The sequence below is a fragment of the Peromyscus eremicus genome, chromosome 1 (assembly GCF_949786415.1).
Source record: "Peromyscus eremicus chromosome 1, PerEre_H2_v1, whole genome shotgun sequence".
In the NCBI taxonomy this organism is placed as follows: Eukaryota; Metazoa; Chordata; class Mammalia; order Rodentia; family Cricetidae; genus Peromyscus; species Peromyscus eremicus.
This window is the reverse complement of record NC_081416.1, coordinates 80,142,354-80,157,262: the sequence shown is the minus strand read 5'-3', so window position 1 is coordinate 80,157,262 and position 14,909 is coordinate 80,142,354. Positions and strand designations below refer to the sequence as shown.

The 14,909-nt window shown below is 47.9% G+C and overlaps 1 protein-coding gene across 1 annotated transcript; it reads left to right on the top strand.

Moving 5' to 3' along the window:
* The first annotated feature begins 4,082 nt into the window (after nt 1-4,082).
* On the top strand, nt 4,083-6,985 carry Chp2 (calcineurin like EF-hand protein 2). Its single transcript, XM_059251247.1, has 7 exons — nt 4,083-4,395; nt 5,070-5,142; nt 5,248-5,337; nt 5,447-5,568; nt 5,718-5,779; nt 6,531-6,653; nt 6,832-6,985. The coding sequence occupies exons 1-7, from the start codon at nt 4,329-4,331 to the stop codon at nt 6,883-6,885; spliced, it is 591 nt and encodes a 196-aa protein (XP_059107230.1). The 5' UTR covers nt 4,083-4,328; the 3' UTR covers nt 6,886-6,985.
* Nucleotides 6,986-14,909: the final 7,924 nt, after the last annotated feature.

The window sequence follows — 14,909 nt, the reverse complement described above, 5'->3', positions numbered from 1 at the left end:
TTTTTCTGCATTTATCTGGACATTTATACATCTTCTTTGAAGAAATTTCCATTCCAAAGAGACTTGAAAATATTGATCTAAAAAGTGGTTGCTTCTCCTTCAGACTAAACAGCTGACAGAAGAGATGCTTGATTCCCTTTCAGATGTCCCTGAAGGACTAAAGAATGTGGGAAGCCACCCTCCTCCCCCACAGAGCCAACAACTCTCCAGGCCAGCACTGGAAATCAGCTAAACCCAGGAAGCAGTGAGTCCCTGAGCATGTGCAGAAGTCACCTCCAGCCAGGGTAAGAAAGGGGTCTTCCAGTCTCTGTCCATTTCGCTACTATTATTAACCATTTATTATTATTATTGTTATTATTATTTTGGATTTTTTGAGACAGGGTTTCTCTGTGTAGCCCTGGCTGTCCTGGAACTCTCTCTGTAGACCAGACTAGCCTTAAACTCCCAGAGATCAGCCTGCCTCTGCCTCCTGAGTGCTGGGATTAAAGGTGTGCACCACCCCTGCCCAGTTTGTATTTTGTATTTTAGGAGCCTCAGGGTCAGGATCTCATAGGGAGATACCTCACCCCTGGCATTGAAATTTTCTTTCTTTCTTTCTATAGCTTTGGCTGTCCTGGAACTTGCTTTGTAGACTGAAGTGGCCTCAAACTCATGGAGATCTGTCTGCCTCTACCTCCTAAGTGCTGGGATTAAAGACATGTGTGTGCCACCACTGCCCATTTGTCCATTTTTTTAGTTGGCATGTTTATTGATAGGTAAGAGTTTTATGTTTCCCTGAGTATTCTTTTTTTTTTTTTTTGTTTTTTTTTGTTTTTCGAGACAGGGTTTCTCTGTGTAGCTTTGTGCCTTTCCTAGAACTCACTTGGTAGCCCAGGCTGGCCGAACTCACAGAGATCCGCCTGCCTCTGCCTCCCGAGTGCTGGGATTAAAGGCGTGTGCCACCACCGCCCGGCTCCCCTGAGTATTCTTGAACGTTTGTGTTTCTAACTTGACCATCATCAAACATGGCAGGCGACTTAAAAAAAATTAAAATAGTGTGTGTGTGTGTGTGTGTGTGTGTGTGTGTGTGTGTGTGTGTGTGTGCAGGCACTGCATACATGCAAATGTCAGAGGAATACTTCCAGGAGCCAGTTTTCTCCTTCTGCCACATGGCTCCTGGTGATCAGATGAATGTCTTTAGGTTTGGCAGTTAGTGCCTTTACCTGCTGAGCAGGCTCACCTGCCAACATCAGCAACTTTCATGGAGGTTAAAGTAAAAAAAAAAAAAAAAAAAAATCAGCTGAGGATGTAGCTCAGTGGTACAGCATTTGCACATGCAAAATGCTCTGGGTTCCAGCTGCAGTAACACACACACACACACACACACACACACACACACACACACACACTGAAGTGAGTTTAATGGGTTCTTCAGCAGAAGCATCCCCTAAATAACCAAACAAAAGTTGGCATGTGCGTTGTGGAATTGGTATGAACCCCACATGTATGCATGAAGCAGGACTGTCTCCTGGCCCAGGGCTCCCTGCTTGGCAGATGGCTGTGGTGTGGGCTGATCATTGCACTAGAATGACTTCTGTGAGTACAGGGCTGACTCAGAGAGCAAGACCCCTTTGTCACCCTGGCTGGAGGTGACTTCTGCACATGCTCAGGGACTCACTGCTTCCTGGGTTTAGCTGACTCCCAGTGCTGGCCTGGAGAGTTGTTGGCTCTGTGGGGGAGGAGGGTGGCTTCCCACATTCTTTAGTCCTTCGGGGACATCTGAAAGGGAATCAAGCATCTCTTTTGTCAGCTGTTTAGTCTGAAGGAGAAGCAACCACTTTTTAGATCAATATTTTCAAGTCTCTCTGGAGTTAAGCCTCTGTCTCAGTTTGGAGACTAATAGACTGTTTCTCCCAAATGGATATGAACTTGAACCCTTGTAATGAAGTTCCTGCACCCCCTCCCCGTGAAAATGTGCATATATACAAATATGGTGATGGTGGGGTTGTTTCAGAACTAGACACCTATTTTTTGCAGCACTGAGGATTGAACTTAAGGCCACATACTCGCTGGTAAGCATACTTCTAGCCTAGCCCAGAGCTCCACCCTCCACTCGGCTTTTATTTTACAAAAGAAAGTTAAATAAAGTGTGTGTGTGTGTGTGTGTGTGTGTGTGTGTGTGTGTGTGGTTATTACATGCCCCTATGGCCATGCTCAGCAGTTCTTTGTGAAGGTTGGAGATTTGAACTCAGGTCCTCACTCTTGCACAGCAAGTATTCTTACCCACTGAGGCACCTCTCCAGCCACCTATGTTTAAATCTTGGAACAGTGTTTAAGTTGCCCAGCTTGGCCTTGAACCCACTCTGTAGCACAGGCAGACCTTGAACTTGTGATCCTGAGTGGCTGGGATGATAGGCCTGCCGCGCTACTCTAGGTTGGGTCTGTGGCTTTATCAGAAGAACAGGGGAGCACTGAGCTGGGGTGTTCTGTTGGTCTTGTCATGCGATACCGTGAACTGTGTAGGACTCTGCAGAGACCTCACTGTCAAGGACACTCTAGGTGAAGCTGCCTGATCTTGACCTTCCCAGGCCAGAGCTGAACAGCCTCTTTGTCTTTCTTTTTCTTCTTTCTTTCTTATTTTATTTTTTGAGTCAGGAGCTCACTCTGTTGCCCAGGCTAGCCCAGAATTCATTATAGGTATGCACCACTTCACATTAATTAATTAATTTGTCTTTGTGAAGGTTCTCACTGTGTGTACATGGTTGGCTTGGAACTTGATGTATAGAACAGGCTGGCGTTGAACTCACAGAGATCTACCTGTCTCTGCCTCCTGCTTCTAGAATTAAAGGTGTGCCACACCACACCACACCTCAGTTTTTGTCCTTTTTTCTTCTTTAATTTATTTTTATGTGTATGGGTGTTTAGCCTGCATGTATGTCTGTCACAAGCATGCCTGGGTCCCCCAAGGCCAGAAGAAGGCATTGCGTCCTGGTGACTAAAGCTACAGACGGTTGTGAACCATCATGTGGGTGCTGGGAATTCAGAGAACATAGATCCTCTGAAAGAGCAGGTATTATAAACCTCTGAGCCAACTCTTCAGCCCTAAAAGTTTTCCTTTATAAATGGCTTAGCTGTGGTGTTCCCTTGGAGCTATAGAAAACAGGGCAGTATATTCCAGTAGATCACAAAACACATCGGAGTGAGAAGTCCAGCAAGGGTACATAAGTGCACAGCCAAGTCCTGGGGGCATCCTGATAAACCAGGGGCCTTGTTACTATCTTTAGTACTTTAAGCCAAGTCACAGTCTTCAGCTTGCTGGTGCTGGGCCCTGGTCAGAAGCCCAGGTCGTTATGCACCTGTTCTATTGGGGCCCACCGGGCACATTGGGAGAGAACATGGGCCACATGGGCATTGTGGCAAATAGCCTCCAGTTAGAGATCCCAAACTTCCGGAAATTTCCCCAGCCCACTGCAGTAGGTCAAACCCAGGGCCTTGGGCTTGTATGTCATGCAATTGTTGTCCCACTGAGCTACACAACTAGCCCCAGAACTTCTGATTTCTGAGAGAAACCAGGACATCGGGATTTGGGATAAATCTTAAACATTTGTTTGTTTTAAGACAAGGCCAAACAATGAAGCCCAGGCTGGCTTAGAACTCACCTAGTTCAGAGCGGCCATGCACTCATACCTTGTTTCCTGCCTCAACCTCCAGAGTGCTGGTGTCACATGGCTTCGTGGATCTTAAGGATTGGCTCAGCCACACAATAACCCTATGTAAACAAATGAAAACACCATAGACCCAAGATACACGGGCTTGTATAAAGAGGGAGTAGTTAGGATTCGTGTCTAAGCTGTCCCACTTAGTGGAGCCTGGACTTCCCCATCAGCACCCCTCCTGCCCAGGGAGCCGTCCCCTCTCCCTGCCCCCTCTTCCGATCCCAGAAGAATGTCTTCATCCCCTCCAGCGGGACAAGAACTGAGCACCGCTGGCTGAGAGGATCTGGGAGGTCCCGTCGAGGAGGTGGGTTTGTGTCTAGGGAGGGTTGGGAGAAAGCTGGCTGGCACAGGCGTGAGGAAGGCGGGGCCCTGGCGTCGCCCAGCCTCTGGCGACCTCAATCTCCGGGCTGAAACGACCGGTTGTTCTCAGTTTTCCCCTCTGACCTGCTACCCCGGGCATTGTTTTCTGTTCTCCAGGGTCGTAGGTGGCAGGCGAAGAACGCCTGGGTTCTGGCTGCTCGCCAGGCCCGCGACCTTCGGCCCTGAGGCCACTTGGGAGGCCGCGCCTCCTGGACGGGAGGAGAGGACGCCTGGTTCCCCTGGCTGCTAGCCTCCGCCGGTGGTGGCTCCGCTATGGGCTCGCGCAGTTCCCACGTTGCGCTCATTCCCGACGTGGACCACATCCTTAGAGAGACCGGCTGTGAGTCTGCGGGGGTGGGGGCAGCCCAGTAGTCCGTGGGCGGGCACAGGAGGAGGCTGAGTGTAGTGTAGGGGGTTCCCAGAATGGAGCTTGACTCTCCCAGATCGCAGAGACTTAGAGGGCTTGGAGTCTGAGTCCGGGAATCCGCGCCACTGGAGCTGCGAAACTGAGACCCTGGCATCCGGGATGGCTGTGATTTAAGGTCTTTGAGAGCCAAGTTTGAGGCGGCCTGGGTTGATGGATCAGATTCATTCAGGCATCCTGAAGCTCCGATGGAGGCTGAAGGCAGGGTGCTGACTTCGAAGGGAACCTGGGATCTGGGAACCTCTTGGGTCTCTAACATAGTGTTTTCTTGAGTCAAGCTCCCTCCAGCTGGGTCGACACGGCACCTGGGCCTACGGGGGGTGGGGGTGGGGGTAAAGACTCTCCCTCCCTGGATCCCCATCGGTCTGCCTCTTCCTTATAGTTGAAGCCTCGCTGAGGGTGGGGAGGTGGAAGACCCTGTTATGTTGGTAGGTGGAAGGGAGGTTACAGATGAGAATAAGCCCTCCTGGTTCCCTGCCCATGTCCCCTGAGCCGGGGTGTCTGCAGTGCACCCCAATGCACACAGGATCTGGCGACAAGAGTCTCTGTGAGTCTTCTGCTGGCTCACCCCACCTCCTTCTCTCCCGCAGTCTCGCAAGCCAGCCTGCTCCGCCTCTACCACCGCTTCCAAGCCCTGGACAGGGAGGAAAAGGGCTTCTTGAGGTGAGCAGAGCAGATCTAAGGACCTTTCGCCTCTGTTTTTCTGGCCCCATCCCGCTCTCTGACACCTCCATCTGCCTTCTTTGCCTCATTGCTTTGTCTTTACAGCCGCCTAGACCTCCAGCAGATCGGGGCGCTGGCTGTGAACCCCTTGGGGGACCGCATTATAGACAGCTTCTTCCCAAACGGTGAATCTCGGCCGGGGGCCGGCGGAGGGGAGATGGACGTGGGTGGGAGGGAGGCTACAGATGGTGGCAATCTAGGTGACCACTGTCCTTCTCCATCCCTGCACCTATAGGAGCCAGAGAGTGGATTTCGCAGGCTTTGCCAGGGTCCTGGCTCACTTTCGACCTGTAGATGAAGAAGATGCAACAATCCGAGACCCCAAGCAACCTGAACCCCTAAACAGCAGAATGAACAAACTTCGCTGTGAGTGTGTGAGACTTGCTCAAGGGAGACCCCCAAGATTTACCCACACCAGGGAGAGGCCCAGGAACTCCTCACTCCCCTCGTAACCCTGATGACGACTTAATGTTAATTCAGGGAGCCTCACCTTCCTCTTCCCACTCCTTTCCCAGTTGCATTTCAGCTCTATGATCTGGATCGGGATGGGAAGATCTCCAGGAATGAAATGCTACAGGTCAGAAAGATCACAGGGTGCATCAGATGTGGGCTGGGCAGGATGGCTAAATGGAGTGGTGTGTGTGTGTGTGTGTGTGTGTGTGTGTGTGTGTGTGTGTGTGTGTATGTGTGTGTGTGTGTGTGTGATGAGTGGGGTTGCAGATGATTGTGTGTTAGGTTAGACATGGGAATGGATGAGGTTGGGTGTGGTTAGTTAGAAGAAAGGGTAGGAAGTAAGTAGGTATGAGATTGGGCATAGAGTGCCTATTCTCAGCTCAGGGGTAATTTGGCCTCTTGAATGAACATTTGCCAATGCCTAGAGATGCTTGGTTGTCATTATTGGGAAGAGATCACACAATTGATGTTTATTGGGAATGGGCTAGGAATACTGCTATACACACCAAAATACTTAGTACAGCCTTCCACACCAAGGAGTTACCTAGGTCCAAATGTCAATAGTGCCAAGACTCTGGGGTAGATGATGAAGTTAGGATGGAGGGTGAGGTGGGGTGGAGTGGAGGATGGATGTCGATTGGGCTATAAAGTTTAGGTTTCAGGACACATTAGTTGTTCAAGTGTGAGATGGAGTCATATAGACAGCGAAGCAGTGTGGGGGTGTTTTCTAGAGGCTACAGGGGAAATTGAGTTTGATAGTGAAAAGTGAGTAAGAAAAGTTTGGTCATAACTTGGGGTGAGGTGGGCAAGGGCTGGGGCTGGAGGAGCAATCTCTGAAGCTCTTCTCTGTGGCTACTTCTTCTCTCACCTCCCAGGTTCTCCGGCTGATGGTTGGGGTTCAGGTGACAGATGAGCAGTTGGAGAGCATCACAGACCGCACAGTGCAGGAAGCTGATGAAGATGGTGATGGGGCAGTGTCCTTCATGGAGTTCACTAAGGTTAGGAGAAGTGGAGATCAGGAGCCCCTAGGACAGGAGGAGGATGGGAGATAAAGTTCACTGGAGGATGGGAGAGACCTGGGACATCCTGGGAGATGCCAGGACTCCAGGAGAGAAGGTGAGATGCACAGGGTTGAGATTCAAGCCTCTTGACTTGACCACACCCATCTCTCTCCAGTCCTTAGAGAAGATGAACATCGAACAAAAAATGAGCATCCGGATCCTGAAGTGACCCCTGTGCCTTTGGCCCATGCAAACCTCTATGGGCTTGGAATTTATCCTCAGGCCACCCTCCACCCCCCGGAGGCAGGATCACCATAAGCCATATTCTTCTTCTTTTCTTTTTTTCTTTTCTTTCTTTTTCTTTTTTCTTTTTTTCTTTCTTTTTTTTTTTTTTTTTTTTTTTTGAGACAGGGTTTCTCTGTGTAGCTTTGGTGCCTGTCGTGGATCTCACTCTGTAGACCAGGCTGGCCTTAAATTCACAGAGATCCACCTGGCTCTGCCTCCTGAGTGCTGGGATTAAAGGCGCATAAGCTATATTCTTACTTTGAAACTCTATTTAAGGCTGGGAAAGGGAGTTGGAGGGGTGGCGCTGAAGTCTCATTTGGTCGCAGATTTGTGTATCAGTCATTGATCATTTGATTGCAAGTGACTGGAAATCCAATCCAAAGTGACAGGAGTAAAAGGGTGAAAAAATTACATGGGCTCCTGTGATTAGACAGCCCAGGAGTAGTTGCCTTTAGGGAACCAGGATCCAAGGACAAAAATGATGTCATCAGGTGTGAGTTTGGTCACCTGCATTGCTCGGCTTGGCTGCCCTCTTGCATCAGCTTCATTCTGTCCTTGTGGTGGAAAGGGCCACCGGCACTCCATCACATCTTCCTAGCCCATAACCCAGAGGGAAGAGACTTCTTCCTCCAAGAACGCCAACCAAGCAGCATCCGTGACCCAGCTGTGGTCTTTTCTCTATCTCCAGGTGAACAGAACCTGCTAATTGGCTGCCTGTGTCATATAATAATTCTGAAACCCCAGAAATAAGGCCTGAAGACAGGATAGAGTGAGAGGTGGTTGGTGGCTTTAAGGAAAAAGAAGTAATGTTATCAGAAAATGTGTGTGTGTGTGTGTGTGTGTGTGTGTGTGTGTGTGTATGTTGGTTTTGCTCAGGCGACATGAGTGATGCACCTCCTTACCACTTGGTTGAGCAAATGGAGGGAACCTTGAACTCTGGCTTCTGGGATGGGTTTTCCTCTGATCCCCTGGATGAATAATAACGTGGTGGGAGGGAGGATGATGTACAAATAATAAACTATACATACTTTCCTAGCGTGTGTAGACTAATTTTGTTGTGTTCATGGTAAGATGTTCAAACATTGACAGACTGCAGAATAGTATGAAAGTCACATTGAAGTAGACTTGAAAGACAGGGAAAAAATTGAAGGGGCATGAGAAGGGAAAGCAGGCCCTCACACATGAGGCTGGTTGAAGTCTCACACAAACCAAGTCAAGAATTCCAAAACACACACACACACACACACACACACACACACACACACACACACGAGAGAGAGAGAGAGAGAGAGAGAGAGAGAGAGAGAGAGAGAGAGAAAGAGAGAGAGACAGAGAGACAGACAGAGAGACAGAGAGACAGAGAGAGAGACAGAGACAGAGAGAGACAGAGACAGAGAGAGAGAAACACACACACACACACAGAGAAACAGAAAAAGAGAACTGTGAAAATTTCCTACTCAGAGACTACTGCTTTTATATAGAGATATTTCAAATAATAATGTTAAAGTAGGGGCTAGGATCCACTAGCTCACTGCTCTTTCAGAGAACCCAGGTTCAGTTCCAGGCACCCACACTGGGTGGTGGCTCAGTACAGTTTGTTACTCAAGTTTCAGGGAATCTAATGCCTCTTCTGGCCTTCACAGGTACTGCACATATGTCGTGAGCATGCAGACAAGGGGTCACAAACAAACATACATAAAAGAAAAAAGTTAAAACAGCAATGGAATATGCTTAAGGCCTGAGCCTTATGTGACCTTCCATTACTGTCTAACTCTTTCCCAGAGAGACTGTAAACCTTTGCCTATGATAAATACACGCCAACTTCCTGTGTAACTCCTGGGACTTAAAGTTTTACCTGATCAGTTGTAACCCTATCCCATGTACCTTGGGAGCCACCCTATGATCTCATTTAAATGCCTTATAAATCTTTGAAGATGTAACTTTCAAACCACCAAAATGGCTGTGATAAAGACACTTAAGCATGACTTTCTTGGGAAGCCCACACCCACATCTGGAAGTGTTTTATCTTTACCTTGAATGACTCCTCAGTACTCGGATACACCCTCCAACCTATTGCTTACACCTATGTTTAAAAAAAATAAGTCTCTCCCAAAGGGCTGGAACAATGGCTCAGAGGTTAAGAGCACTTGCTGCTCTTGTAGAGATTCTGGGTTCAGTTCCTAACACCCACACCGTGGCTCACAACCACTATGTAACTCTAGTTCCAGAGGATCCCACATTCTTTGGCAGCCTCCACGGGTACAAGGCATGCATGTGATGCAGATATAAACAGGCAGACTCTCACAAATACAGATAAAGTAAATAAATCTTTAAAAAAGTCTCTTCCCAATGAACTCCAATTCTGCTTTAAACTGGCTCATTATAAAATTCTTCTCTGTGGCAAAGCCACTTAAAAATGTATGTATTTGAATTTTAAAGAAAATTTCTTGTCCTATAAATGAAAAACAAAAACAGAAACAAAAGAGCATCACTTGGGAGGTGTTTACCAAAGAAAACTGGAGGGCACTATAACCATCTCAGGTATTCCCCTGGGGCTGCAGAGAGAAGTTGTGGCTGTTCTGGAATCGTCTAGAAGAACCTATTTGCATATCCTGAAGAGGAGATGGGAGTTCCAGAGAAAGCCTTCTTCTTTGCTTAGAAGTCTGAACCCCAAACAGTATGTGCAGGAATCCTGGAGAGTGAGGCATGGAGAGCCGGGGCAGTGGTGGTGTGTAGACACCCTATGGACTCTTTCTGACCCCTAAGGAGAATAGCTTCAGTTCTGAACTTGACTCCCAAATAGAAGGAAGCTCAGTGCTCTCCTAAGGTCTACCCAAAGGACATTGACAAAACACCGTGGACTCCATTTTATTTACTTATTTAGTGTGTGTGTGTGTGTGTGTGTGTGTGTGTGTGTGTGTGTGTGTGTTATACAAACACATGAGTACAGGACAGGAAGACACCATGAGGACTTTCTGTGTACTCTCTTGAGACAGGGTCTCTCACTGTGTCTGCGGCTAGACTGGCAGTTGGCAAACCTTGGTGATTCTCCTGTCTCTGGCCTCATAAATGCTGGGGTTCTGGGCACACCTGATGCACCTGGCCTTTCCCCCCTTACGGTGGTGCTAGTGGTTGGGTCCCTTCCTTGCTCGTTCAGCACCTTTACCTACCTACCCAGACCCCCTCACCTACTTACTTACTTTATTTATTGCTTTGAGAATAGGTTTCTCTTGGTAGCTCAAATTGGCTTCAAACTCTCAATCCTCCTGCTTCAACATCCTTAGTGTTGGATTATAGGCCTGCATTGCTTCTTTTTTTTTGTTTGTTTTTGTTTTTGTTTTTCGAAACAGGGTTTCTCTGTGTAGCTTTGCGCCTTTCCTGGGACTCACTTGGTAGCCCATGCTGGCCTCGAACTCACAGAGATCCGCCTGGCTCTGCCTCCGGAGTGCTGGGATTAAAGGCGTGGGCCACTATCGCCCGGCCTGCATTGCTTCTTCTTTTTTTTTTTTTTTTTGGTTTTTCGAGACAGGGTTTCTCTGTGTAGCTTTGCGCCTTTCCTGGAACTCACTTGGTAGCCCAGGCTGGCCTCGAACTCACGGAGATCCACCTGGCTCTGCCTCCCGAGTGCTGGGATTAAAGGCGTGCGCCACCACTGCCCGGCCTGCATTGCTTCTTAAAGGCAACAGAAAAGACTGCAACATTAGCATGGTTTTTGTTAAAGTACTTTGAATTTCAGACTCTGCATTAGTTGTCTTGTTAAAAAAACAAAAACCTGGCAACAGTTACTTAAGGAAGGAAGAGTTTACTGTGGCCCACAGCACCTGCAGTCCATCACAGTGGAGGCATTAAGGTGGCAGGAGCCAGAGGCAGCTGCTCACATTGCACCTGCAGCCAGGGAGCAGGGAGAAACGGATTTTATGTTTCAGCTCGTTCTCTATTGTTTTACTCAGCCCAGAAACCCTGCCCATGGAATGATGCCAACATTCAGGGTGGGTCTTCCCACCTCAATTAACCTAAGATAACCACTGACAGACAAGCCCAGAGATTTGTTTCCCTAGTGATTCCAAATCTCATCAGTCAAGATTAACCATTTAAGCCTATTAAACCTGTGTTTGAACCTGACCCCTTCACTCACCCGCTTGAGCACCTGTACCAGAGCACGCCTTTGCGTCTGTTACTCGGGAGAGGGCCAGAGACCAGCAGCTGCCTGGCAGGAATGCTGTCTTTGCCAGCCCTGCTGTATCTCAGCCGAGGCCCTTACTCCCTGTACGGTTGGACTTTGGCCTGGATCAGTTAAAATTCCTGCAGACGATAACTGGCCCATGGAAATAGAAATTTATTTGTTTGGGAGACTGAAAGGGAAGTCCAAAGGTGGCCCAGGCAGAGGAAGGTCCCAAAGCCTTGAGGATATCTTCAGAAATGAGCCTTCTTGTTTCTTAGCTCTGAGATCGTGTGTTGGCTTTGCTTCTGAATCAACAATCTTGTGAATGGAACACCTCCTTTCACAACTTGTGCCCAAAGTCCCAGAATGAGCCTCACTGGGCTGCCCATTGTAGTGTGGTTAAGAGGAACACTCTGATGGGCCAAACCTGGTCAGATGGCCTCTGCAGACTTGAAGACTGCAGTCAACCCTATTTGAACTTTTGAATGCAATGTGTGTGTGTGTGTTGAAGGTGGCACACTGGCTAGGTGACCTCAGAAGAGAAGCATGCAAGTGGGTTTTTTTGTTTTGTTTTGTTTTTTTTTTTTGGTCACAAATACAAGACTTACTAACTAGTAGCAGCTTAAAGAATTAAGACTATCTCATATTGTAAGCTGTCTCTGATGATAGGCAGACCTAAAGTTATTGAGTGACTCAAAACATAATTTTAAGGACCGGAGATTCTCTGTCCTCCCTTCTCCCAATATGTCAGCTTTTGATGCTCACTGGTTCCTGATGGCTTCTGTCACTCATCATCACATACTCACAGCACAGTGAGAACATGTGTAGGTTAGTCAGTTTTGTGTTGCCATGATAAATTCCTTGAGAAAATCAGTTAAAAGGAGGAAAGGTGTGCTTGGATGACAGTGACAGAGGTTTCTATCTGTGGCCACCTGGCCCTGTCGTTTGGGCCTGTGGTAGGCAGAGCATCAAGATGGGGAGTGAGCAGCTGGAAAAAGCTGCTGACTTTACAGTGCCTGGAAAACAGAGAGACAGCAAGAGGCGGAGGGTGAGAAACAACCTTCAAGGGCATTGCCCCAGTGGCCGACTTCCTCCAGCCAGGCTCCTCCTAATAGTCCATTCAGCCTTGAATTTATCAATGGATTAATCTATTACTAGGTCAGAGTTCTGATGATCCAACGTCTTTTCAAATGCCTATCAACTGCAGCCACTCCCTCAACATGTGAGCCGCTGGGGGCCTCTCTGATCCAAACCGAACAAGGTACCTAACTGCATGGCCAGGGCAGCGAAGGCCCTCTTCTGTCCCTCCCTCTATTTTGATCATTGAGGAAAAGCGTTTTCCAGGAAGAGCATCCTCTTTAACTGTCACTGACGATACAGAACCGGAGCACCATAGCACAAGAGAAGCCTGGGCGTGAGAATCTCTGTTTGGTTTTTGAGACTGTGTCTTGAGGCTTTCCCAAACATGACGAAAGAGGAAAATAGTAGCTGTGTTGTACGTCTTAGTTTGCTTTTATTGCTGTGATCAAACCCCAGACTAAGAGCGACCTGGGGAGGAAGGAGTTTACTCTGTCTTAGAATTCTCAGGTTACACGCCATCACTGAGGGAAGTCAGGGCAGGACCTCGGAGGCAGGAGCACTGCTTGCCAGCTTGCTCTCCAGGCTCATGTGCACCCACCTTTCTTAGACTTCCCGGGACCACCTGTTCAGGATGCTACCACTCATAGTGGGATGGGCCCTTCCACATCAATCACCAACCAATAAAATACCCTCACAGACGACAGGCCAGCATGACAGAGACATTTTCTCAGTTAAGGGTTCCTCTTCCCAGATGAGCCTAGTTTATGTCAAATTCACTCACTCACTTTCTCTCTCTCTCTCTCTCTCTCTCTCTCTCTCTCTCTCTCTCTCTCACACACACACACACACACACACACACACACACACACACACACACCAAATGCATTTTAACTTTTTTTTGTTTTGTTTTTTGAGACAGGGTTTCTCTGTGTAGTTTTGGCGCCTTTCCTGGAACTCACTCTGTAGACCAGGCTGGCCTCAAACTCACAGAGAGCCACCTGGCTCTCCCTCCCAAATGCTGGGATTAAAGGCCTGTACCACTGCTGCCTGGCTGTATTTTAATTTCTTATAAAATATTTATTTTACTTTTACTAATGTGTGTCTGTGTGTGGGCATGCTCGTGTGTGTGTGTGTGTGTGTGTGTGTGTGTGTGTGTGTGTGTGTGTGTAGGAGAAGGAAGAGGAGGCCAGAAGAGGGCGTCAGATACTCTGGAGCTAAAGTTACAGGCCATTGGTAGCCACCTGAGATGGGTGCCGGGAACTGAACTCAGGACCTCTGCGAGAGCAGCAAGTGCTCTTCACTGATGAGCCATTCCTCCAGCTTCTAGATTTTGTTAAGTGAGACAACAGCAAAACCCCACACATCCCCAAACCTCAGAGGCTTATGCTGTACGTTTATTTGCGACAGAAGCTTTGTGCTGTTGTTATTCGTGGGCGGCTGTAGCTCTGCTCCGTGTGTTTCCTTGTCTTTGGAGCAGACTCATCGCACCACCCGTGGGGAAGGGAAACACTGGCTCTTTAGGTGCCGTTTGGTCAGACAGGACCCCTGCCTCGTTCGTGAAAAGTAGCAGCTGCTACTTTGTTATATGTAAGAAATTGTGGATTGAGGATTTGACAAGCGTCTTGGTTGCTGTTCTGCTGTGAGGAGACACCATGATCAAGGCAACTTACAACAAAAAGCAATTAATTGGGGACTTACCTATAGATTCACAGTGTGCTTCATGACCATCACGGCAGGGATGGCGACAGGTGGGAAAGCATGGCTCAGGAGCAGTAGCTGAGAGCTCACATCTGACCCACAGGCAGGAGGCAGAGAGTGAGGCTGCCCGGTGTGGACTTTTGAAACCTCAAAGCCCACCCCAGTGTCACATCCACTCCAACAAGGCAACACTCCTAACTCTTCCTGCACAGTTCACCAATTGGGAACCCAACATTCAAATATATGAACCTCTGGGGGCCATTCTCATTCAAAGCATCACAGCAGGGCTCAGCTGAGCATTTGCTCCATGTGGCATTGACTGAGGTCACTGTACTGTTTAGTTGGCTATTGTGGAGGGACTAGACATACCCAGTCTTGGATATTTCAATATAGTAACAGAGAATAGAACACTGAGCATGACTACATATAGGGAGGGATGCACAGTCTTTCAAGGAAGGGAGGCAGATATTTTAATTAATTGATTGATTTATTAATGTGTATATGTGTATGTGTCTGAGTGTGGTTTTGTGCATGTGAGTGCAGTGTCCTTGGAGGCCAGAAAAAGGCATTGGGATCCCCTAGAACTGGAGTTTTAGATGTTTATAAGCCTCCATGTGGGTGCTGGGAACCAAATCCAGGTCCTCTATAAGAGCAGTAAGTGCTATTAACTACTGAGCCATCTCTCCAACCTGGAAGATAATATTTTAAAGACTGAATATCACCAAGTGGTGGTGGCACACATCTTTAATCCCAGCACTCGAGAGGCAGAGACAGGCAGACCTCTGTGAGTTTAAGGCCAGCCTGATTTACAGAGTGAGTTCCAGGACAGCCAGAGCTTCACAGAGAAACCCTGTCTCAATAAACAAACAAACAAAAAACAACAACAAAAAACCCTTGATTACCAGGGTGGACCTTACTTTACATTTATCATGTGGAATCAACTTAATGACAACCTAATGATGTAAATAAATTACTGAATTTAAAAACTCAATAATAGATAAAGTAAAAAAAAAAATCAAACGGTCCTT

What these genes read in the sequence shown, in the direction of transcription:
- Chp2 (XM_059251247.1), top strand. Translation starts at nt 4,329, where the DNA reads ATGGGCTCGCGCAGTTCCCACGTTGCGCTCATTCCCGACGTGGACCAC. An exon ending in CATCCTTAGAGAGACCGGCT is followed by an intron (nt 4,396 to 5,069) that starts GTGAGTCTGCGG and finishes TCTCTCCCGCAG; the next exon opens with TCTCGCAAGCCAGCCTGCTC. An exon ending in CAGAATGAACAAACTTCGCT is followed by an intron (nt 5,569 to 5,717) that starts GTGAGTGTGTGA and finishes CTCCTTTCCCAG; the next exon opens with TTGCATTTCAGCTCTATGAT.